The sequence below is a fragment of the Dipodomys ordii genome, unplaced genomic scaffold, assembly GCF_000151885.1.
Source record: "Dipodomys ordii isolate 6190 unplaced genomic scaffold, Dord_2.0 Scaffold98, whole genome shotgun sequence".
Taxonomy (NCBI): domain Eukaryota; kingdom Metazoa; phylum Chordata; class Mammalia; order Rodentia; family Heteromyidae; genus Dipodomys; species Dipodomys ordii.
This window is the reverse complement of record NW_012267314.1, coordinates 4,053,813-4,079,253: the sequence shown is the minus strand read 5'-3', so window position 1 is coordinate 4,079,253 and position 25,441 is coordinate 4,053,813. Positions and strand designations below refer to the sequence as shown.

General features: G+C 41.8%; 1 protein-coding gene across 1 annotated transcript in view; it reads right to left on the bottom strand.

Annotated features, from left to right (window-relative positions):
* Positions 1-3,891: 3,891 nt before the first annotated feature.
* Rmnd1 (required for meiotic nuclear division 1 homolog (S. cerevisiae)) overlaps positions 3,892-25,441 on the bottom strand; it is a 33,871-nt gene continuing 12,321 nt past the window's right edge. Inside the window, exons 3-11 of the mRNA XM_013027022.1 lie at positions 21,723-21,798; positions 18,391-18,430; positions 15,683-15,783; positions 13,882-13,988; positions 12,659-12,723; positions 10,895-10,971; positions 7,597-7,717; positions 4,380-4,496; positions 3,892-4,074 (exon numbers count right to left, since the gene is read on the bottom strand). Of these exons, the coding sequence (XP_012882476.1) occupies positions 4,042-4,074; positions 4,380-4,496; positions 7,597-7,717; positions 10,895-10,971; positions 12,659-12,723; positions 13,882-13,988; positions 15,683-15,783; positions 18,391-18,430; positions 21,723-21,798 (737 nt within the window). The 3' untranslated portion in view covers positions 3,892-4,041. The remainder of the gene's footprint in view (positions 4,075-4,379; positions 4,497-7,596; positions 7,718-10,894; positions 10,972-12,658; positions 12,724-13,881; positions 13,989-15,682; positions 15,784-18,390; positions 18,431-21,722; positions 21,799-25,441) is intronic.

Genomic DNA, 25,441 nt, shown 5'->3' with positions numbered 1-25,441 from the left:
ACCACATAAGCAAAAAGAAAAAAGCCGGAAGTGGCACTGTGGCTCAAGTGGTAGAGCGCTAGCCTTGAGCTGAAGAACTGAGGGACAGCGCCCAGACCCAGAGTTCAGGCCCTATGACCGGACCCCCCCCCCAAAAAAAAAATTTCTTTCATGAGCCCTCTGTAAGGAAAAGGAATTTATAATCATGATCTTAAATCTTCCTTTAAAATGGCAGTTGAATCAGGGGAGAGAGAATGGAAAATGAATGTTAGATTATTGGTACTTAGGAAAATACTCATTAATCATTATTACATTCTCCAACAGGCACACACATAAATCAGAGAGCAGAGTAGGAGGAGATGGGGCTGAGGAAGATGGAACTGAAGCCTCGTGAGATTTAGTCCTCATAAGACTTAAATCAGTGTAACCTGAGTAGGAGCCAATAAGTAGGCTTGAGCTGGTATTCTGAGAGGCTAGTGACCAGAAGCATCTAGGAGAGTTGGGAGAAGCTTCTTCCAGCTGCAGCCCCCAGGGCTTCTGCTTTGGAAAGTATTGAACTTAGCAGTCTGTAATAGTAAATGGGTTTGACAGCCAGACTTCAGAAAAACTGTGCTCAAAGTAGAAAGTAAGGACAACAATTTAAAGTAGATGGATATGGTTTGCTCAATTAAAAAAAGATACAACTAGAAATATACATATGTGTGTATATACAGATACACAAAAGTGGTTTATTATGACTACTGTTAGTTATCCAAGAAGGTGCTCAGATCTGTTGGTAGCTGCCTGGTATATGCAGAATGTGTAAAGTCCTAAAAGCCCTTTTGGACTTGTACTGAAGAGCCAGTTCATTTTAATCTAAACGAACATTGGAACCACTCTAATGCAATACGGAATTCAACAGCATCTGTCCTTTAGGCCATAGTATGTAATAAGTGCAAGGTCCTGGGGGGGGGTGAACCTCAGTACTAGAAAAATACATGTTTTATTTCTTAGTTTTCATTTCTCCTCAGAATCATATTAAGTTTTGCCCTGATGGGTGATAATAATAGATAATACTCTTGAAGCTTCACATATATTCCAACTAAGCCTTATGAGTACTATTAAATCCATGTTATACATGAAACAGGCCCAGAGAGGTCAGTGAAAGCTTTCCCAAAGGGATACACACATAGCTGAAGAGCTGGTAAGGCAAAAATTCAAATCGAGGTTGGTTCTAGTAACTCCTGAACTCTTAATGGGTGATCCACGTCTGATTCTGGAGAGGGCTTTCACACCCAGTTGTTGAAAAGAGTATGCCTCAGGCTGAACACTTAGAATTGTTTGGTCATTTTGTTAGGAGAGGTGAAATGCATTTTACAACTAAAATAGATATTTAAGCTCTTAGGTTGTTATAGTTGAAATGTTTCCAATGTATCATACGTATTGCTATCCTATGATAATGCTATTTATGCTACTTGTCAATTCTATCTAGAATGTAATATCAATGAATTTGTGTCCATTATGGTCCATTTAAACATAGGCAAATGATTCAATGTTCTTGACACTGTATGTTGTATTTCTCCCACAAGACTGTATCCCACTCTAATAAATACTTACAAAAGCTTTTTGACTCCTTTGTAATGTTTGTATATAAATTGAAATGTCTGAGTTTGGGGATTTAGCTTAGTGGAAGAACACTTGCCTACCAAGTACAAGGCCCTGAATTCAGTCCTCAGCACTGCGAAAGCAAAGCAAAATAACTGAAATGTTGGGTTTTAATTTGCTATAGCCAGAAGGCATTAAATATGCTTTTTGGGTTACTAAAATTACTGCTGTTACCTAAATAGCATATCATTTTAGTTATTGATTGGTATTTGGAGTTCATTTTGTTGAAAATGCATCTCTTGATAGGGGATATTAAATGGGCTTGAAGGGGATCTTCCTCCACTAATTATTCAGTTGTCCTTTGGTGTGGCTGACCAAAGTAAAGGCAGCACATGTACTGGACTGTTCAGGAAGACTGAGGCCTCTAGTCTATCAAGTGTGAAAAGAAGCTGTAGAAAAGTCTTTGAGGGGCTGGGAAGGTGGTAGAGCGCTTACCTTGCATGCATGGGGCCCTGGGTTTGATTCCTCAGCACCACAAAAGCAAAAAGAATAAAAGCCAGAAGTGGTGCTGTGGCTCAAGTGGTAGAGTGCTAGTCTTGAGCTGAAGAACTGAGGGACAGAGCCCAGGGCCAGAGTTCAGGCACCACGACCAGACCCCCCCCCCAAAAAAAAGTCTTTGATACACTGATTGCAGATGTGTACTATAGGTATGCTAATATGAAAATTAGATAAGCTTGATCTAAAGATGCTTGCCCACATCCTTCTATTACAGGTACCCTTGGGTGCAGGTACTGAAAATGATTTGTAGGTGTTCCTTTTAGAACTCTTAGAGCAAATACAAGCCTATCCGGCTATCAAGAAATGTAGGTTCTCTTGGGTGGGATACTGTGCAGCAGTAGGCAAGGTGGAAAACAGGCATCTCATTTTGGAATAAAGTGGTGTATGGATAGGCACATATGTAAGACATTCGTTTGGGGGAGTGGGGCTGTGCATCCAAAGGGCATGAAAGGGAAAGATTAACCATTGTTTTGAGCCTAGGCTGTATTGCCAGGTTTGTCTCCAACTGGGCAAAAGATCTCACTGCCTCAGTTTTCCCAGTGGCTGGGACTACACATGCATGTTTCCACAGCTACTTGACAAGCCTGTGTGTGTGTGGTCTGGGCCTCTCACTTTCGTATGGCTTTTTCTTTTTTTTTTGCTCATGGCTGGTGTTCCGCCACTTGAGAGCTACACCTCTGCTTGAGTTTCGATGAATAATTGGAGATAAGAATATCTCGGCTGATCTGTCATGCTGGCTTTGAACTGGAATTCCCAGACCTCAGTCTCCTGAGTAGCTAAGGTTGTAGGCATGAGTCACTGGTGGTTGGTTTGACTTAAGAATTGCTGAGCTAGGAATGGTGGTACATGCCTATAACATCAGCACTAAAATGAAGCTGAGGCAATAGGGTTGTGAGTTTGAGACTGGCCTAGGTTATGTTAAAAAACAAAACATCCAGCCTGGCGCTGGTGGCTCACGCCTGTCATCCTAGCTACTCAGGAGCCTGAGATCTGAGAATCGCGGTTCAAAGCCAGCCCGGGCAGGAGAGACCATGAGACTCCTCTCTCCAATAAACCACCAGAAAACCGGAAGTGGTAGAGCCCTCGCCTTGAGCTGAAGAGCTGAGGGACAGCGCCCAGGCCCAGAGTTCAAGCCCCACGACCGACAAAAAAAAAACAAAAAATGTTCAAATGTTCACACAAAACCCAAAAATACATGCCACACACTTTTAAGGCAGAGATGGGAAGGATTGCATTTCAAGGCCACCCCAGGTAAAAATGAGACCTCTAAAGCCAGGCATGATGATGCAGAATGCCTTTTATTCTCGATACAGACTAGGGGTGGCAGGCTGAGGCTGATCTCTGGCAAAAAGCAAGGGGCTACAGAAAAGAACTACAAAGGTCGGAGGGAAAGGCCCAAGTGTCAGGGCTAATTGTTAATTAAAATGGAAATCATGTTCATTTTTGTGCTGGTTGTTATTTAATTTCCTTAAAGTATATAAGAGAATTGTCTCTGTAGGAAGAATACTGTCAGTTTCTGGAGATGGAAGGACAAAAGTACTGATGACCATACTCACTCAAATTAGGCCACATAAAATAGGTATAGAAAATGTGCTTGTGACATCAAAAGCCTGTCTTGACATCTTGACTTCATTTGTAAGTTTCTGTGTGGTTCTTTAGCCATATTCCCAAGGAGAGGCTAAAAAGTAGTATCCAAAAATCTAAGCCTTTTGACTTTAATTCCTAAAATGATAAGAGCATTTTACTTTGAACTGTCAATGATGACCAAACACCAGTTGTCATAATTTTTATTCATGCAGCAAAAGAAATGACAATTTGATGTAGAAAATTAAAGCTATTAAATAAGAAATCCCCCAGTACTGAGCATTGGTTTTTGATTGTAGAACCTGGATTTCTCTTGTGACACTGGTTATCATGTGATCAGGAAAATACTCGTCCCAGCTCAACTGTTACCTTAGGGTGGTAAAAAGTAAGAATTACTAATCTTTTTGTACAGTACAAACTAAAATGGACTTTTCCAAGATGGCAATGAATGAACTGTTTCCCTTTTTACATGGCAAGCTGGAGATTTGAGCCAGAACTACTTTCAAATGCTGTCTTTACATTTAATGCAGTTAGAAAAATAGCTGTGAAACTTCATTTCCAAATAGACTTAGTAATTAGAACAAAATCATCCTCTACTTGGCCTTTTATTCTCAAATTGTCTTTATCTCGGACAGCTTGAAATGGGAGATGACTGGTACAGTGCTCCCACTCACCTCTATGGTGATGAGGATGACAATCATCCACTCTAGGCGGAGAGCTCTCTTCTCGGTCAGGTGATTCCGCATTAGATCAGTTAGTTCCATGCAGTGCTGAAGTTTTTCATTCATGACCTGCATAAGAAAAACCTTACCGGGCTGGGAAGGTGGCTCAGTGGTAGAGCGCTTGCCTTGCATGCATGAGGCCCTGGGTTCGATTCCTCAGCACCACATAAGCAAAAAGAAAAAAGCCAGAAGTGGCGCTGTGGCTCAAGTGGTAGAGCGCTAGCTAGCCTTGAGCTGAAGAGCTGAGGGACAGCACCCAGGCCCTGAGTTCAGGCCCCATGACCGGACCCAAAAAAAAAAAAAAAAAAAACCTTACCATCAGATACTAAAACAATTTTATTTAGGAAGAAAAGTTGGTCATATGCTTCAACATTCTGCAGCTTTACATTAAGAAACCACTTAATTCTTGCTTCCCAGTCTTCCTCTAGGTAACCAGTTGTTACTGGTATATAGTAAGCCACACCCACAAACACTTTGTTATGTAACATAACCAAAACGCTTAACATCCTATTTGTAAGACTTGATGGCAGTCTGCAAAGATTTCCTGACTGTTGGTAGACAGCTTTAATTTGAAGCAGTTAAAAAGCAACACATTTTTTTTTAAACTACTGAATATTTGATCTGCACAATTACCAGAAGATGGCGCCATACACTTTATGATCATCACATGGGCTTTCAATAAATTGCCAAAGAGTGAATGATACTTGGTAGGAAAAGGCAGATGGTTTGACTCACTAGATATGGACAGTGAAGCAGAGACTTGGGTTTCTGGTAGAATGATGATTACATAAGTGAAGTGTAATTAAATCACTGATTCTATCAGTTTTGAGTACGTGTTCTATGTGGTGACTCTGCCAGGAACTGGGAAGCTGATAACCAAACTGTCTGATGTCCTGGAGTTTATTTGCTATGAGATATGTCCAGGTGGAGGGCCTGTGAATTTAGGAAAACATTTGGATGGCAGGATTGGGATAAGAAGCACACATCTGAAAACTTAACAGGAAAAGGTGAGGGAAGTCATGAAAGCAAGACTGCTGGTGTTGATGGAAGCCAGTTTGAGAAGTGGTGCTGGGCACTGCACAGAAATGCCTGTTGCACATGCACGTCTTGCTAAGACTGAAACTTCTAACTAACAAATGAAATGACCTGACCTATCCCAACTTTTGTGTTTCTCAGCAGATTACACTGTCACCCCAAGTTCTCACAAGACTATCTTAAGGAAAAAGCAGTACTGTGACCACTCTGCCTTTAATTACCTGTGGTGCTACCCTGTGTTGAGCATAGAAGAGGGAAGGATTGTTTCTTTGAGCTCTGATATAGCTTGGATATTGAATGACCTCTCAAGGCCCATGTGATAAAGGGTGGAATCTCTAGAACTGAGCCTAAATCTTTTTTCTATAAGAAAAGTGATGGAAAGCTGATTAACAAAAGCCACTTCTAAATCTTTTACGTATTTTGGGATGTTTAGAAAGTACTACTTAGAGTATATCTTTCCCTGTAGTTTGAGAACTCTTAGGAATGTTATATAATACGTGGAAGACTCAACACCTCAAGACTTTCAAGACTGTCAAGCTCTCTGCTGTGGAGGGTATCCAGTGCTTTGTGAACATCTGAAGAATGGAATCCTGTATTTTCTTCCTTGGGTAAATGATTTTTAATACAGAAAATTTAATGTGCAACACATGAAAAAACCAAGAAGTGATTCTTTCCTAGTTACTTCTTGAGATCACTGCAGCATGATACAGAAAGGTCCTGATGTGAAACTATGTGGTAAGTTGCTTTAAACCACTAAGTTTTGGGGAAACTTGTTATAGTAATAGCTAGCTAATATAACTGCTGGATGTATCTTACCTTCATGACACTACTATCCCTCTTTTATATGAACACCAGGCCACGAAAATCTAATGCTTTTCAGGTCTGTCCTACAACTGTCATCAAATCCATGTCTCATACATTTAAATGCTGAAGAAGGCCCCCCCAATTTCATCTTAACCGCCCCTGTAACCAGTCTTTCTATGCCAGCGATGAGCAGATGGCCTCCGGTGGCTGTCTTTCCCTGACCAGACCAGGGCCATGACCTCTACTTCTGTGGTACAAGACACCCACACAAGATAAATGACAACTGCAGACACCTTTTATGAGTTACACAAAGGTCTTGGCTTAGAGAAAATAATGTAAGTAGCAAAACTATTGTAGCAATAGTGAGCCATGGAGGGTTTTTGAAATTTAAGTCACTTTTTTCTTCTGTCATTGCTGGTACTGGGTCTGGAACTAATGGTCTGAGCACTGTTCCTTAGCTTTTTCACTCAAGAATGGCACTTTAACACTTGAGCCATAGCTCCACTTCTAGCTTTTTGTGGCTAATTGGAGATAAAAGGGTATCACGGACTTTCCTGCCCAGGCTTGCTTTGCACTGTGACCCTCAGATCTCAGCCTCCTGAGTAGCTATGATTACAGGTGTGAGCCACTGGCTCCCATACTTTTTTGGGTTGGTTGCACTGGAGCTCGATCTCAAGGCCTTTCCAGTCATGGCTGGTGCTCTACAACTTTAGCCATGTTTCTAGTCTGGCATTTTTGTAGTTTTTTTTTGGAGATGGAGTGTTGCAGATTTTTCTGCTCTGATCCTCAGATCTCAGCCTCCTGAGTGGCTAGGTTTATAGGTGGGGACCACTGGTCCACTGGTAAATAACACTGAGAAAGGCATAAGACTAGGAAGTACCTTGAATATCAGCAAAAACTACTCAATGTAACACTACACAGTAAAACAAGACATTAAGATGGGAGAGAATGAAAAGAGAGATAAATGATTAAAAAACACTTAGCTTTCAAGTGCTATGTCTTAAAACCATAAGGAAAGTGACAGGAAAGAAACAGCAAATGGTAAAATGGCATGCTGGAGGTTTTCTAATCTGAACAAGAGAAAATACACTCACAAAAATGCCCAGTACTTCCAAGATAGGAGGGAGTAAAAAAATATCTATCAGTTTCTGATCATTCACACCTCTTTTCTAGAGATCCTTTGACATATCAAGTTCAAAGTGACTGTAGAGAGGACAAGAAGGAAAGATAAATCTAAAGAGATTGGAACCAAAGTCAAACACATTCACTTGCATCTTACAGGCATACAAATTGAGGCAAATCATGTCAAGTAAAAGTATAAAATGTGTACCTTAACTCGTCGAGTAATGCTAAGAAACTGACAGGTTTTATCGTAAAGTTCTTCTAGGTTTTCTCTGTCCCAGTAGAAATCAGGAGTGATCAAGAAGTCTGAACTTAAGTTTATTCGGTGCCTTAAGAAAGGGGACATGGTTACTCTTACTTACATTGAATTTGAAAACCCATTGTTTCTGTGATACTTCTCACACATAGGGAGCACCTTTAAATGCTGACTGTTGCAAAATACTTACGAGAAATATGTGAATCAAAAATTTACAAAATAAGCTGGTGCTGGTGGCTCATGCCAATAACTAGCTACTCAGGAGGCTGAGGTCTACAGCTTGTGGTTCAAAGCCAACCCAGGGAGGAAAGTCCATGAGATGCTTACCTCCAATTAGAAAACCAAAGTAGAGCTGTAGTTCAAAGTGGTAGAGTGCTATTATTCAGTAAAAGAGCTTAGGGACTGTGCCCAGACCCTAAGTTCAAGTCTCACAATTGGCAAAAAACCTCTTACAAATAATTTAAAAACTCAAGCTTAAGTCTTTTTTTTTTTTTTAATTCTTCCTGTGTACATAGCTGGGATCATAGGCCGGTGCCACCATGCCAGACTTAACTGAATCTTTACCTTTTAATGGTTACTATTTAATATTTAACTTTTTAAAAGTAGAAAAAAAATTTTTGGGGGGGGGTCCATCATGGGGTTGAACTCTGGGACTGGCGCTGTCTCTCAGATCTTTAACTCAAAGTGAGCACTCTACCACTTGAGCCACAGCGCCACATCAGGTTTTCTGAGTGGTTTGTTGGAGATAAGAGTCTCACAGACTTTCTTGCTTAGGCTGGCTTTGAACCATGATCCTCAGATCCCAGTCTCCTGAGTAGCTAGGATTACAGGTGTGAGCCACTGGTGCCCGGCTAGAAAACACATTTTTAAAAAATGATGCACTTGTTTCTTTTTTCATTAAAATACTTTGCAGTTCCAAGCAAGTTATTTTTGGGGCCAGGTGATCACACAGTTTAAAAACTAACAGCTAGATGTGAAGATTCATGCCTGTAATACTTGCACTTGAGGAGAATGAGGCAGGAGGATTGTTGAAGCTAGTATGGGCTACATAGGAAGATCTGTGATTAAAAAAAAAAGGACAAAAGAAAAGCACCCTCCCCCCAAGCCCAAAAGATATAAAAAGAGAAAAACAGATTAATCTTACTCCCAATTTCCCCTTTCCCTTTCTCCTGCTCTCTGTGTGTAGGAAGGCTCCTCCCTCAGTATCCTTCCAGTCATGGCGCAAGCACTGAACAAGCAAACATATAAATATGCACATCCAAATTACTTCCCTTCTCCAACCCTCTGCTCTCCATCTTTTTAATAGAAATCTGAGCTTTAAAATTTTTTTGCTGGGGCTGGGAAGTTGGCTCAGTGGTAGAGCGCTTGCCTTGCATGCCTGAGGCCCTGGGTTCGATTCTTCAGCACCACATAAGCAAAAAAAGCCGGAAGTGGCACTGTGGCTCAAGTGGTAGAGCGCAAGCCTTGAGCTGAAGAGCTGAGGGACAGCGCCCAGGCCCAGAGTTCAGGCCCCGCGACCGGACACAAAAAAACAACAACAATAAAATTTTTTTGCTAAATGAAAATTTAAGTAAAGAAAATAACTTAAAGAAGCATTCAGAAAAGAGTAGACACTTTTTTTTTTTTGGTCCATTGTGGGGCTTGAACTCTGGGCCTGGGCCCCGTCCCTGCGCTCTTCAGCTCAAGGCTAGCACTCTATCACTCTACCACTTGAACCACAGCGCCACTTCCGGTTTTCTAGTGATTTATTGGAGATAAGAGTCTCCCAGACTTTCGTGCCTGGACTGGCTTTGAACCTCGATCCTCAGATCTCAGCCTCTTGAGTAGCTAGCATTACAGGTATGAGCCACTGGCGGCCGGCTAGTAGACACTCTTATCTTACCAAACAACTCAAATAATGCAAGGATAAAAATAAGGCTTTATACAAACAAATTTTACAAATATTAACAAATCTAAATATATTTAGTCCTAACTTCTGAGGTTTTTTCCTGGTAGTATTTCAAGTTTGAATTCAGAGCCTTATGTTTGCTAACTATGTGCACTCTGCTACTTAAGGCATGCCCCTGATCCTTTCTGCTTTTAGTTTTTCACGTGGGGTCTCATGCTTTTGCCAGATCTGGCTTTAGACTGCAGACCCAATCCCTGCCTCTGAATACATAGCTAGATCATAAGTATATTTGACTCAATGAATTATTTGGCAGGTGCCAGTGGTTGACACCTATAATCCTGGCTACTCAGGAGGCTGAGATCTGATGATTGTGATTTGAAGATAGCCTGGACAAAAAAATCGTTGAGACTCTTATCTCCAATTAATTGTTAGGAGTGGAGCTGTGGCTCAAGTGGTAGAGTGCTAGCTTTGAGGGGAAAAAAAAGCACAGGGGCAGCACCCATGCCATGAGTTCAAGCCCCAGGACTAACATACAGAATTCTCTAAAGTTGGGAGGCATTTTAAGTGACGGTGTCTTGTGTGTGACAGTTGTGACTTAGTTGTCATTACTTAATGTATGCTTTTTTTTTTAATTTAAGCTCAAATGGAAAGACAAGATCAAAATAAGGCTAAAAGGGTTGTTTCAAAACATAAAATTTAAGTTCTATGACTACAGAGTACTGTTTAAGTGATAAGGGTTTTTTCTTTGTATTGCATTTTGGGGTCTCATATTTTATTATTATTATTTTTTTTTTGGGTCTGGTCGTGGGGCCTGAACTCTGGGCCTGGGCGCTGTCCCTCAGCTCTTCAGCTCAAGGCTAGTGCTCTACCACTTGAGCCACAGCGCCACTTCCGGCTTTTTTCTTTTTGCTTATGAGGTGCTGAGGAATCGAACCCAGGGCCTCAGGCATGCAAGGCAAGTGCTCTACCACTGAGCCACCTTCCCAGCCCTCTGGGGTCTCATATTTAATGAAGTTAGTATGTAACTGTTCTGTACAAGAAAGTCCACTGCATGTATTTATTTTGCTGGAGATTTGCATTAACCAAATCCTAATATATCTTCCTACTCTCAGAATGTGTTTGCCTAAGTCTAGTCTAGCCTAGTCTAATGTGGACTAGTTAGGTCCTCTTCTGTACTTGCTGGATTTCCTCAGCTAGAGGCCTTGTATACCTCATTCCTTCTCATGGTAAGAGTTCTCCCTGCCTATCATTAATGATATTCCTATAAAAGTATAAATGTTTCTTCTTTACTACAGAACTATCACAATGTTTTCTCGAGAATATTTAATATATGAAATACTTTGTTTACAAAAGAAACTTTACCTTAGGGCAAAGAGTTCACCCATTTTCTGCATAACTTCTTTATGGGATAGTTTCACTTTCTTCCCAGCTTTTAAAGCCTATTTGGAGGGAATAAAACCATATATACAGTTGGCCCTGTTTCTGTGGGTTCTATGTCTGTGTAGTCAACTAACCAGAGAGAAGAAACTATAACACACTGCCACTGTGCTGAATAAGAAGATGGATTTTCCTTGTTATTCCTTAAATGATGCAGAGCAGGAGAGCTATCTACATAGCATTTACATTGTATTAATTACAATCAGCAATCTAGGATGATTTAAGTATACAGAAAGACATGCATGGGTTGTGTGTATAACATTGTGCATAAAAATGAGCACCCACAGATTTTAGCATCCTGGGGTGGTGGGAGGGAATCAATGTACAGATTCTGTATATCTTTTTTAAGTACTGGGTTCATCAAGTAAATTCTGTAGGGACATACTTTTATGTACATAATTCTTTAGCTAAAACTGTTCCAGATGTATGTCCTAATTCATTCCAATATTTTAAAGTTTTGCTAGGCAGAATTTTTTTTTTTTTTTTTGGTCTGGACGTGGGGCCTGAACTCTGGGTTTGGGCGCTGTCCCTCAGCTCTTCAGCTCAAGGCTAGCGCTCTACCACTTGAGCCACAGCACCACTTCCAGCTTTTTTCTTTTGCTTATGTGGTAGTGAGGAATTGAACCCAGGGCCTCATGCATGCAAGGCAAGCGCTCTACCACTGAGCCACCTTCCCAGCCCCACTAGGCAGAAATTTTATATATTTATATATATTGTCCCCTTCCCCTCCCCCCAATTCCTTTTACTTTCCCTTTCCTGCTGGTACTGAGACTTGAGCTCTGGGCCTTGTGCTCTTACTCAGGTTTCTTACTCATGACTAGCACTCTATTTCAGCTCTGCTTCCAGTTCTAGCTTTTTGCTGGTTAACTGCACATGAGAGTCACAAGGATTTGTCTGCCCAGGCTGGCTTTGAACCATGATCCTCAGAACTCAGGTCTCCTGAGTATCTAGGATTATAAGCATGAACACTGGATGCCTGGCTAGTTTGGATCCTGAATGTCTCCAGATGCCCATGTGGTGGGGGCTTGGCCCAGAGCCTGTGGCACTGTTGGGCAGTGGTGGGATGTTGTAGAGATGGGACATAATGTCGGGAAGTTGGGTCACCAGGAGCGTGCCCTTGAAGAAATCACTGGGATCGTGGTCTGTCTTCCTGTCTTTATTTCCTGTGGCTATGGGTAAGCAGCTTCCTTGGCTGTGGGTTCCCGCCATTAGCTGCCCAGTCACATATCCCACACCCACAGGTCTACCAAACCAGGAACCGAAACTGAGCCAAAGTAAACTTTCCTTCCAATAACTTGATTATCTCAGGCATTTTATTATAGAAATGGAGTATTTACCTTCTTTATACCTTTTGCAGTACAAGGCATCAAACCCAGAACCTGATTACATGCTAGGTAAGTGATTTACCACTAACTTACATGCCCAGGACACTCTAATTCAGTTATTATTAAACATACTGTGCAATCACAGTAATTGGAAGTTTTAAAAAGTGAAAAACCAAAACGAAGTTTCTAATATATCATCATTTTACATATAATTGAAAGGTATTTTCATTGCTTAAAATCTTTCCTACTGTTTTCTTATTACTTTATTATACTCATCTTGTACATATTGTTAAAAATGAAAAGTTTATATTTCCCCCCACTACAAATCAATTCTTGAAAACAAGTACAGAATTGATATAATTACCTCTGGAATTGACTGAATAGACTCAATGAATTTGTCCAGTGTTGCTTCCCAAATAGCAAGCTTCACTAGGGGAAAAAAAGTAACAGGAAACATTTCTTTATCATCATGTTTATGCTGCCAGTCTGACAACAGATTAAGGAGCAAATGTGCAGCCAGGCATAGTGGATCACACCTATAATCCCAGCATTCAGGAGGCAAGAGCATAAGGATCATGAGTTTGAGGCCAGCCTGTGTAACAGGCCCTGTATCAAAAAGCCCAAATCAAAACAATACAACAAAAATAAAATAAAACCACAACAATGGGGCTGGGAAGGTGGCTCAGTGGTAGAGCGCATGCCTTGCATGCCTGAGGCCCTGGGTTCGATTCCCCAGCACCACATAAACAAAAAGAAAAAAGCCAGAAGTGGCGCTATGGCTCAAGTGGTAGAGCACTAGCCTTGAGCTGAAGAGCTGAGGGACAGCGCCCAGGCCCAGAGTTCAGGCCCCACGACCAGACCCAAAAAAAAAAAAAAAAAAACAAACCCACAACAACCAAAAACCTTCAAACAGAAACAAAAAAGCCAATTTGAAACTGGAACTGAAGAGGGAGATAGATCTGCAAGCATGGCAAGAACCTGAAAAGACAAAGGGAACTGAAGCTCTGCGTCCCGTGGGCAGCCTCCAGCTCTACCTGGCAGAACTGATGTTCTAGGAAGCACATCTTAGAGAGCAGAGGGAAGAGACACAGTGCACCAAGGGAGCACAGGTGGGAGAAAGGTTGCTTTCCCACACTCCTCTGGGCTATGAGTGGAATAAAGTGCATCAGTCTTGAAAAGAAGCCAGAGGGTGTGGACTGTCTTCAGCCAGCCTGTTAGCAAAGGAATTCCCATGGAACATGTTCAGCTTGAGCCATGTGACTCCTTCCTATTGCTGTGACACATTGATGTGGCCCGGGCCATCACACAGGGCAGGGCTGAATTTGGCTGTCTGGATTAGAGACTACCTAAAATTGAACAATCACTGAGCAATGGACAGGAAAACAAAGGTGGTGACCTTAACACAGGCATGAGGGGCAGGGAAGCTTTAGAACCTAGTCTAGTTACCCACATGTTCTACAGTGAAAAGGAGTGCTTAGCTGTATGGAATGTTGTCTGAAAAATGGCAAAATCTTCACCAAATACTTAAACTTCCTCTGAGGAAATAAAGACTGTGTAATGTCTTCCTTGAGAGCAGGAGAAACTTACCTGACAGGCAAAGAGCATTGGAGAAAGCAAATTTTTCTAGAATGGTGTCATCCATATCCAGCTCTGAATTTAACTTGATTTCCCCTCTGTGAAGTTTGGACTGCCCCCTGTGAGAAAGAAAAAAAAAAAAATAGTATCTTCCAGATCTTAATAGTACTTTAAGGGGCTGGAGGTACCAATCAAGGGTAGACTTCTAGGCCCCGAGTACAAACCCCAGTATTAAAAAAAAAAATATCAGTGGACATTTAAGCCAGGTATCAGTGCTCATACCTATACTCCTATTACTGGAGGCTGAGATCTGAGGATTGAGGTCAGTCCAGGGAAACATATCCACAAAACTTTTATCTCCAGCTGGGCGCTGGCGGCTCATGCCTGTAAACCTGGCTACTAGGAGGCTGAGATCTGAGGATCATGGTTCAAAGGAAAGTCCATGAAACTCTCATCTCCAGTTAACCACCAGAAAACTGGAAGTGGTGCTGTGGCCCAAGTGGTAGAATGCTCGCCTTGAGCTTAAGAGCTCAGATATACATACACACATACATACATACACACATACATACATACATACATATACATATATATATGTATATGTATGTATGTACACACACACATACACACACACAACCAGCAAAAAGCTGGAGGCAAAATTGTGGCTCAAGTGGTAGAGAATCAGCCATGAGCAAAAAAGTTAAGCAACTTAGTACAAGATCCTGAGTTCAAGCCTCAGTAGTAGCAGAAATAGATAAAATTTAATGAAAGTACATTAGCACGTCTGTGTTTCTCTTAGGTTCCCATGGTCACTTTGGTGCAGCCACTGCAGGCCTGGTCCATCCTCATGGTGGGCCAGAGTGACACCACAAGGCTCAGGGGAAGCACTTGGAAAATAGTGCTGGGCCAAGGCGGGCAATCTGGAATCTCCTCCAAATTGTCCTAAAGCTCTGCCATCAGCTTCCTTTCCTAAGAGCCTTGTTTCATATTCTAGTAGGTGGGGCACTGGAGAGAGTCCTTTCCGAATGAGCCACCCTGTCTTCAATGGTGTCCTAGCACTCTTTGTTTGTCCTTGCTGAGGTGGGGGAATCTGCAGGCTGCTCCTTCCCATCTGCTTTACCTTAAAGCCACATACCAGGCCTATATCACACAGGCACCCTTCCCTCCCTCCCTCTGATTTCTTTCTCTTTTTTTTTTTGGGTCGGTGGTGAGGCTTGAACTCTGGGCTTGGGCGCTGTCCCTCAGCTCTTCAGCTCTACCGCTTTAGTTACAGTACCACTTCCAGTTTTTGAGTGGTTTATTGGAGATAAGAGTCTCACAGACTTTCCTGCCCTGGCTGGCTTTGAACCATGATTCTCACATCTCAGCCTCCTTAGTAGCTAGGATTATAGGCGTGAGCCACCGGTGCCTGTCCTTAATTTCTTTATTATTTTTTGTTTGTGTGGCAACTGAGCAATTGAACCCAGGGCCTCATGCATGCTAGGCAAGCACTATACCCCTAAGCCACATTGCCAGCCTGAGGCACCCACATTTCTACACCACTTTCCTGCACATGGTACAAAATGGATTTACTTCACTGAAACAAAAGCTTTCCAATTGGGAGTTATACTCTACTTGTTTAATTTGTGGACGGCCTGAGAAGTCACCACACATACACACACACACACACACATCATGTCCCCTCGTATTTATTACTTGACTTAGTTTGTACTAAGAACTTTTTTCTTAAAATTAGTGTCTATATTCAGAAATGATTTATGTAAATTTTTTACTTTTCCAAAGCCCTTTCATAAAGCTGATAGGAAGTTCTTACTCTACTTTTATGTAGTTGAGCTCCTCATTCTCCCAGTGGACTAAGGCAACTTCGTAGGGCTGGATTTCGTGCTTCTCCAGAAGCTGCATCACATGCTTCATCTAGAAGAAAAGGAAACACTAACCTGAAACTAAAGCAAGTCCATCAATGTACACATTATGAAGCTGGACTTTTACATCTTTCATTACGTTATCCACATGATTTCTGTTGCTTAGTTTTGGGGTTGTGTGCATGCGTGCTCACGTGCATGTGTGTGCATATGCTGGTTTGGGACTTGAACTCAGGGCCTGGGCGCTGTCTCTGAGAATTTTTGCTCAAGGCTAGCACTCCACCACTTGAGCCACACCTCCACTTCCAGCTTTTTGCATGTTAATTGGAGAAAAGTTTTCAGGACTTTCCTGCCTGGGCTGACTTTGAACCATGCACCTCAGATCGCAGTCTCCTAAGTGGCTAGGATTACAGAGGTGAGCCAATGATGCCCAACAATTCTGTTGTTTAGTTTTTAAGGAAAAGATGGACTCACTGTGAGATGGCATATTCATCAATCTTTATGTTTAGAAAATAGAGATGAACAGGAAAGAGAAGAGAAAAACATAATTATCCAAAGAAAATCAGTAGTAACATTATAGTTTGTATTCACTAAATCTAAAAAAAAAAGTTCTAAATGCTTTTTAAGTTAGAACACAAAGTGCAGAATGTGACTATCTTATGTGCTCACCTGAAATCCTAATCTCAGAGATGCCTGCCTAACACACTGTATTCCTATGAGCATTGTCTTAGGTAACATAGGACTGTGGTATGAGTGTGAATGTATTCTGTGCTGTTCTTCTCAATGGAGGAGAAGTGCAACTTATTTAATATCCATTGGGATGGTGATTACCATGCATTACAGCATGGTATACCATCTTAAGCATGTTCTTTGGTGTCATGTGGGACTATTTCTTTAGGAATGGCTGTATCAAAAGACATGCACAGGCCAGGCACCAGTGGCTCACACTTCTAATACTAACTACTCAGGAGGATGAGATCTGAGGATAACAGTTCGAAGCCAGGCCTGGGCAAGAAAGTCAATGAGACCCTTATCTCTGGTCAACCAACAAACAACTGTAAATGGGAGCTATGATTCAAGCGGTGGACACCAGCCCTGAGCTAACCAACTTCCACAATGTATTGTTACATTTTGTAACTAGCTTTGTGTATTCCACTTGTTCTCACTTGACTTTTCAGCTCACAGATGGTGCTCTAACACGTGAGCCACACCTCCAGTTCTGGCATTTTTCTGTTAATTGTAGGTAAGAATTTTCTTGTTTTGTCTACCTGGGCCAGTTATAAATCCTTAGATCTCAGCCTCCTGACAGCTAGGATTACAGGCTTGAGCCATTGGAATGGGCATTTACTTGCTATTTATTTAGTATAATTATCATACACATGGGCATTTTCTCAGAAATAGATTTTTTCACATGATTTTTAAGAAACTTTTTTTTTTTTTTGGGTCCGGTCGTGGGGCCTGAACTCTGGGCCTGGGTGCTGTCCCTCAGCTCTTCAGCTCAAGGCTAGTGCTCTACCACTTGAGCCACAGTGCCACTTCTGGCTTTTTTCTTTTTGCTTATGTGGTGCTGAGGAATCGAACCCAAGGCCTCATGCATGCAAGTCAAGCGCTCTACCACTGAATCACCTTCCCAGCCCCTGTATTTAAGAAACTCTCATCATACGTTTTGTTTATTTCTGGTCTGCTGTTGTAGATAACGGCTTTATGAATATTTCTATACATAATTCATCATGCATGACTAATTATTTACTTTGCATAATTTTCTTTTTTTCTTTTTTTGGGTCCGGTCTAGGGGCCTGAACTCTGGCCCTGGGCGCTGTCCCTCAGCGATTCAGCTAGCGCTCTCCCACTTGAGCTACAGCGCCACTTCCGGCTTTTTTCTTTTTGGTTATGTGGTGCTGAGGAATCGAACCCAGGGCCTCATGCATTGCAAGGCAACCACTCTACCACTGAGCCACCTTCCCAGCCCCTTTGCATAATTTTCTAGATGTAAAATTGCTGTTGGCTCTAAAAAGGTTGTAGTGAACAAATTCAGGTTTAGATACTAAAGAAGTTACTTCCTGAGTGATAAATTCTAGAAAATCCAATCTAAATTATGCCTCAGTCAAACCAACTTCCAACAAACTGTGTTTCTGCTGTGCACTTAGAAACACTTCACATACGGATCTAATATCTCCACAGTGTTGCTAGAATAGTTTGGACTCCTCAGATTAGAGTGTGCCCTGAGAACTTAAAATGGAGAAAGCTTAAAAGAAGCCACAATGCAATACATTTTAGAAACTAATGGGTTATTTGTACCTAATGCAGAACAAAAAAGTTGCAGATTACTGCTAATTTACCCTCTAATACCTCAAATTACTGAGTCGTAATTATTCTCAGAAAACCAAGTGTTATACCTTTATACATACTTTCACACCTTTTTTTTTTTTTGTCCAGTGGTGGGCCTGAACTCTGGGCCTGGGCGCTGTCCCTCAGCTCTTCAGCTCAAGGCTAGCATGCTACTACTTGAGCCACAGCGCCACTTCTGGCTTATTTTTTTCCTGCTTATGTGGTGCTGAGGAATCGAACCCAGGGCCTCATTTTTGCAAGGCAAGCGATCTACCACTGAGCCACCTTCCCAGCCCAAACTTTCACATTTTTATACTTTATTTACACCTACCGTTTTGTCTTTGACATTCCAAAACACAGCAGCTCCTTCCCTGATTTAAAAGAATACGAAAATTATCTAAGTTAAAGATAGAATACATTCTTTGGGTCCATACATAAAGCCAATGAAGTCATAGTTGAGTAACATCTAGACCATATCCAGGATATAACAGGAGGAAATATGACTTATTGATTAGACATAGGGACTAGGAACATTTGCTAAAATAAGAGCTACTTTTTAATTTTATTTTTGTGCCAGTATTGGGGCCTGAACTCAGGGCCGGGCCTCAAGCTCTTGTGTAGCTTTTTTGTTTAAGTCTGGCTGTCTACCACTTTCAGTGTCTTTTGCTGGTTAATTAGAGATAAGAGTCTCTAGGATTTGTGTACCCCAGCTATCTTTGAACTAAGATGATTAGATGTCAGCCTACGATTACAGGGGTGATTCATCAGTACTTTGTGTCTATTTGATTTTTGATACAACCTGACTTCTCACATGAAATCAAAGTTCTAGAAAAAGTAGCTGCTACTGTCATACTATGTCCCTTCATGTGCTACACCTTGCTCCTCTGGTTCAACTCTCCAGTACAAAAAGAAACTTAAAATATTGTTTAATTGGAACAACTTTAGCTCTTACTCTTTGCTATACGCAAAGAATAAAGGGTCACATTTTTGTTGCTGTTGTTGGTCACGGGGCTTGAACTCAGGGCTTAGGCACTGTCCCTAAGCTCTTCTGCTCAAGGATAGTGCTTTCCTGCTTTGAGCTACAGTGCTACTTCTCATTTTTGAGTGGTTAATTGGGAGGTAAGAGTGTCAAGGGGACTTTCCTGCCCAGGATGGCTTTGAACCATGATCCTCAGATCTCAGCCTCCTGAGTAGCTAAGATTATAAGTGTGAGCCACTTAGTTCCAGCCTGGGGCTCACATTTTTAAGACTTGTGGGGCTGAGACTGAGTTTGATTGAAGTTTGCCGTTGCACAGTGCTTAAAACAGCTGAAAGGAAGGCACAGGGGCCTCCATACTAGAACTGGAGGGCTAAGCACTACAAACTTAGTTTCATGTTTGACTTTTGCAGTGATGGGCTGTTTAAGTAATAAATAAAAACTTCCATTTTTGTTACTGGGTTACTGCACTGGAGGAAGGAAAGATGGGAATGGCGGGAAGTAAATCATTCTTTAGGCATCTCAAGTGCTTAGTAGATATGTGTCTTCATTTATTTTATCTCTTAGGATACAAAGATGATGAGTATGACTCAGTTCGTATCTTCTAGAAACTCCCAATCTCAGAAAGATTGCCATCTAGACTGCTTATTACCACAGTATATGATCAGTATCATAGAAGAGGTTGGCAGAGCGCACTCTGGGATATCTAGCCAAGAGATATAACTTCTAAGGCACTTGCAGAGCTAGCAGTGGGGAACGTAAGAAGAGACAATCAAGCAGTGGGATCTGTGCATGCTCAGGAAAGAAAAGGAAGGAGCGAAGTGGTATCTTGGAACAGCTAGAAGGAAGCTACATGGTCATCCAGATGTGTGGTCATGTGAACAATTAGGTTCATCAGGCCCAGTCAATCCCTAAGGGGACTTTGTCCTGTGACAATTTGATGCATGGAATTTCAAGCAGAAAAGTGTCAATAGAGAGCTGTTAACTGAAGGGCCTTGACTACTGTACACAAATGGTTGTGGGTGAATAGGCAGGCCTGGAGACCAGTAAGTAAGTATACTAGTGCATCAGGGCTGAGTCTGAGGAGACAGCTTTGACATGTTTAAAGCCACAGTTACATATGCAGAGGGTCATGTCTAAGCATAAGGGAGTGCAGTGGACTGTGCCCACATCTACAGCTGTGCTATGCAGTTGGGCCGACATCCAGAGGCATCTGTGCAAATACCGGATCTGGACCATACTGGTGCCTAGTGAGACAAGCTGTCAGTGTAAAACACACAGCTTGCACAAATGCAGGACCTAGACCATGACTGGGGTCTGGCAAGGCAAGCTGTTAGTATAAAATACAGTACGGAAAACAAGTACAGAAAGTCTCATCAGTTGAGGTGTTGAAATGACATTGTGAGGTTAGCTAGAATATGCTAGCTAGGTGATGTAGCATTATTTATGTTACTCAGAATTCATCTTTCCTTCACTTTTAGAAATGTGATGCTGAGAGCGTGTATGCTTGTAGTATACTGCACAGCCGGGTCCTCGCCTGGGGACTCCTCCCTGCAGGGACGGGGTGCTGCTTTTCTACTGGCACTCAACAGTGAAACCTTGATTATCTCTAACGTTCGAGTGAAAGGAAGGTAGGCACTGACAGAACAAAAACAGGTTTTCCTGTTTTTTTAATCTGGAAGGATTACAACCACAAAAATCCTCTACCAATGAACTTTATTTTGGTACTGTGGACTTCAAACTACGCAAGCACTCTATCATTAAGTAAACCCTATCCTTTAAAACAAAACAAAACAACTATTTTGAGACCAGGTCATGTTACATTGCTCAGGATGTCTTTGAACTTCTGCTCTTACTAGCTGATCCTCTGAAGTAGCTGGGATTACAAGCATGTACCACAACACCTAGTTTGTTTTTGTTTTTCTTGATATAGGAGCTTACCATGTTGTCTGGACTGGCTCAGAAGTCCTGGGCAAATGATTTTCCCACCTCAGACTCCTGAGTAGCTGGGACAGGCATACCAGCATGCCTGGCTTAAAGTTCAGATTCTTTTTTTTTTTTTTTTTAAGTTCAGATTCTTAGATGTCCCTTATTATTTCATTTCTATCATTTAGTCCAATGACTGTAATTCACTGAATCTCTGGTCTGCCATTTCCTCAGCTACAAAATGGGAGTAACAGACCTTCCTTGGGTATAGGGAGGAGAGCAGCATGAGTTTATGATCTCAACGACCCCACTAGGCTCGTCTGCATTTGGTATTAAAGGCCATCCTTAAATAACAGTGTATGTGAGCCAGCATACCAGTCTGAGTCCCTTGGCAGGGGAGGGAGGGGGAGTAATATGGGCTAAAACTTTGGCTGAAAAGTTCCAGAAGGAAAAGAAACAAAGAAAAGCAGCAGAGGTGGTATGGAGCTGGTGAGGAGCACTGGATGAATAGGAAGCCAGGGCTTCATGTTAGCTCGTTGGATGCAAACTCATACTTACAGACAAGCCAGGGCAAGACTATTGTTTTACAATTTCATTTCCTAAAGAGCATTTACCAAAAGATTCCTAGGCCTGATGATATGTTCAGATCGCAAATATACTTTGAACATACAAGCTATCACAAGAGGTACCTTCTGCACACTCAAGACCACAGCCACCTGAGCACTGACCAACTTCCCAATTCAGTTTCTTTCCCATCTTACCTGAAGAAGAAGATTGTTCCAGGATCTCCTTCTTTTGCAGAATGTTCTACACCTATCACCAAAATATTTGCTGCATCTGAGATTTAAAATAATAGAAAAGCTGTATTACAAGGAGACACTATATGCAAGTCATCTTTTAATAAAGTCTTTTGATCACTTAATATACTACAAAGGGCTCTATACAGTCTCTAACTTTCCTACTCAGATTTGGTAAAGGATGCCATACTTGAAAATGAAACATGGCTTTCTGTTGTTGGTCATGGGGCTTGAGTACAGGGCCCAGGTGCTGTCCATGAGCTTTTGTGCTCAAGGCCAGCACTCCACCACTTTCAGTCTCAGCTCTACTTCCAGTTTTCTGGTGGTTAACTGAAGATAGGAGTCTCATGGCCTTTCCTGCCTGGTTGACTTTGAACCATGATCTTCAGATCTCAGCCTCCAGAATAGTTACAGTATAGGCCTGAGTCACCAGCACCAGGCCTTTAACTTTCTTTCTCTTTTCTCTGAGGTACTGGGGTTTGATGACATTCAACTGTCTATGGAATTGGTGCAGGGAAGTTTTCAATTTATTTTGCTGTTCAGATGAATTAAAAAGTTTATCTACCTTCAAAGTCACTGTAAAATTTTCTTCCATCAAAATAAGTTTTATTTGTTAGTTATTAAGATGGCATAGGCTAGACTTGATCTTGCTATATAGTTCAGGCTGGTCTTGAACTCTGAATGCTCTTGAGCTAGCTCACTGCTGCCCTGTTTTCAGCAGCAGTGAGTTCAGCCTCCCGAATGCTAGGATTACAGGCATGAGCTTCCACACCTAGCAAGAACCCGTTCTTATACTTTCCCAAAATTCTCAGCTAAATTTTCTTTTGTATGCGCATATGTTTATCTTTTATTTTAATTCTATTACTTCTAAAATACTGTGCTATTTAAAGAATGTCCTTGTTTTTTTATATCAATTTATGGAACTATAATATTAAAATAGCTTTTTTTTTTTTTTTTTTTTTTGCTAATCCTGGGCCTTGAGCTCTATCTCTGAGCCTGTCTGTGTTCAAGGCTAGTGCTCTACCACTTGGGCCACAGCGCCACTTCCAGCTTTTTCTGAATAGTTATTGGAGTTAAGAGACTCACTGACTTTGCTACCTGGGATGGCTTTGAATTATAATCCTCAGATCTCAAGCCTCCTGAGTAGCTAGGATTACAGGCATAAGCCACCAGTGCCTGGCTTAAAATAACTTTTTAATGTGCAGCATGGGACTATGATTTAGATAAGTATCTCCCAACAACCCATGCATTAAAGGCTTTATTTCCAGCATGTGGACCTTTGGGGGGGATGGAAACCTTTAAGAGGTGGGGCCTGGTGGGAGTTAGGTCATTGTGGGCATGCTCTTCAAGTACTTCCTGGTCATTATGATGGGATCAACTGACCTGCTCTGTCACTATGATGCATTGTCTTACCACATACCTAGAAGCAACAGGAAAATGGACTGACACTTCCAAAGCCGTGAGCTAACATAAACATTTCCAATTTTTTGTTGTTGTTGTTGGTTGTGGGGCTTGAACTCTGGGCCTGAGCGCTGTCCCTCAGCTCTTCAGCTCAAGGCTAGTGCTCTACCACTTGAGCTACGGCGCCACGTCCGGTTTTCTGGTGGTTTATTGGAGATAAGAGTTTCAGACTTTCCTGCGCGAGCTGGCTTTGAACCAGGATCATCAGATCTCAACCTCCTGAGTAGCTAGGATTAAAAGCATGAGCTACTGGTGCCCGTCTAACCTTTCCTCTTTTTAAGTTGATTTCTCTCAGGTATTTGTTACAACAACAGAATATTAACACACAGTTTGATCTTCCAAAACAGTGATGCTGCAAATAAAGATCAATCACTGATTTTAATCTAAGAACTAAGTTCTCTATAATTATATAAAATTTCTATGTCATTTTTATCGACATTGGGTACAACTTTTTTTTTTTTTTTTGGGTCCAGTCGTGGGGCCTGAACTCTGGGCCTGGGCGCTGTCCCTCAGCTCTTCAGCTCAAGGCTAGCGCTCTACCACTTGAGCCACAGCACCACTTCCGCCTTTTTTTTTCCTGCTTATGTGGTGCTGAGGAATCGAACCCAGGGCCTCATGCATGCAAGGCAATCGCTCTACCACTGAGCCACCTTCTCAGCCCCTTGTGTCTGCATTCTTGCAGCTGAATGTGACTGAAGTCAACCAACCGACCAACCAAGATGTCCTATCTCATGCTGTCATCAGGGCTACTCTTCATGCTGCTCAACAGTCTTACATTCTCTCTACAAACCTGCAGGTCTCCTCCTTTCCAATGACTTTGCTTCCTCTTTCACTGACAACATAAACAGTCAGAAAAGAAGTTCCAGAAGATGAACCATCTGCCATCATCAACCCACCTACCTATCTACTGCTTCTGTGCTCATATAGTTGGCCTTCCTTTCTGCTATGACAGCAGCCCTCATTTTTCCCTAAATTCTCATCCTTTCTTGACTTTCTCTCCCCTTTCATGCCATTATTTATTTCCCCCTTTATTAGAACATTCCTATGACCGTATATCTATGCTATAACTTCTCTCACTTATTAAAAAAGAAAAAAAACTCCTCTTGATCTCACTTTCCTGAATTCCTTTCCAATAAAATTCTCTCCAAATGAGTTTTATTTACTATTCCAATCCCTCTTCTCTAATTTCAAACTCACTTACCATTTCAAATTTATTTGTCAGTCACCAGTAACCTTCACCTTTCCAAATCCTTTGTTCAGTGTTGATTTGATTTGTCACAGAGCAAAGAGCCCAGGTGATCACTTTGGCTTCACTTTGCCTTCTAGAATACCACACTGCTCTTTTCCTCCTTGACTTCAACCTTGTCTCTTTTGTTGGTTTGCTTAAGAACAGGTCCAGCCTCTGGACCACTTGGTTTCCCAAACAGCTCTTAGTTATCTCACCCAATTTTATCTATATATACTGATGAGAAGCAATTATACATCTTTCTGCAAATACCCAAAATTAACATGCTTAAAATTGAGTTTTGGAAATCTTCCCACAAAACTATTTTTTTCCCTATAGGCTTTCCCATTCAAGAAGCAATTATAGACTTCTTTGTTTTCTTCCGGTACTGAACTCAAGGCCTTGCACTTGGGAGGCAGGCCATGTTGCCAGTTAAGCCATGACCTCATTCTGCAAGTATAGCCGTATGTCAGCTACAACCAAAAGCCTGGAGTCTACCTTGACTCTTGATTCACCAAACCCATCCATCAGTCAATCCCACTAGATCCATTCAGACCAGTTCTCACCGCCAACACTGCTACTCCCTGGTCCAAGTAGCTCTGCCTTTCCCAGATTATTCTAACAGCCCCTTCTCTTCCAGGCCCTCTTTAGTTTCTTCCCACCATGACCATGAAAACGATCCTTTCTAAACTTCAGTAAAATCAAATCATTTCTCAGCAGTAAATTTGACAATGGCTTTCATTTATAACAATAGCCAAAGGTCTTAAGATGGTCGTCATGGAGCTACGTTAAAAAACTAGTAATTTTAGTGCTATCATTAAGGTGTTATCCAGAGGGGTTACTACTTCATGAGTCATGTAATAAATCCATTTCTTTTTTTTTGGGGGGGGGGGTCCAGTCTTGGGGCCTGAACTTGGCCTGGGTGCTGTCCCTCAGCTCTTCAGCTCAAGGCTAGCGCTCTACCACTTGAGCCACAGCGCCACTTCCAGCTTTTTTT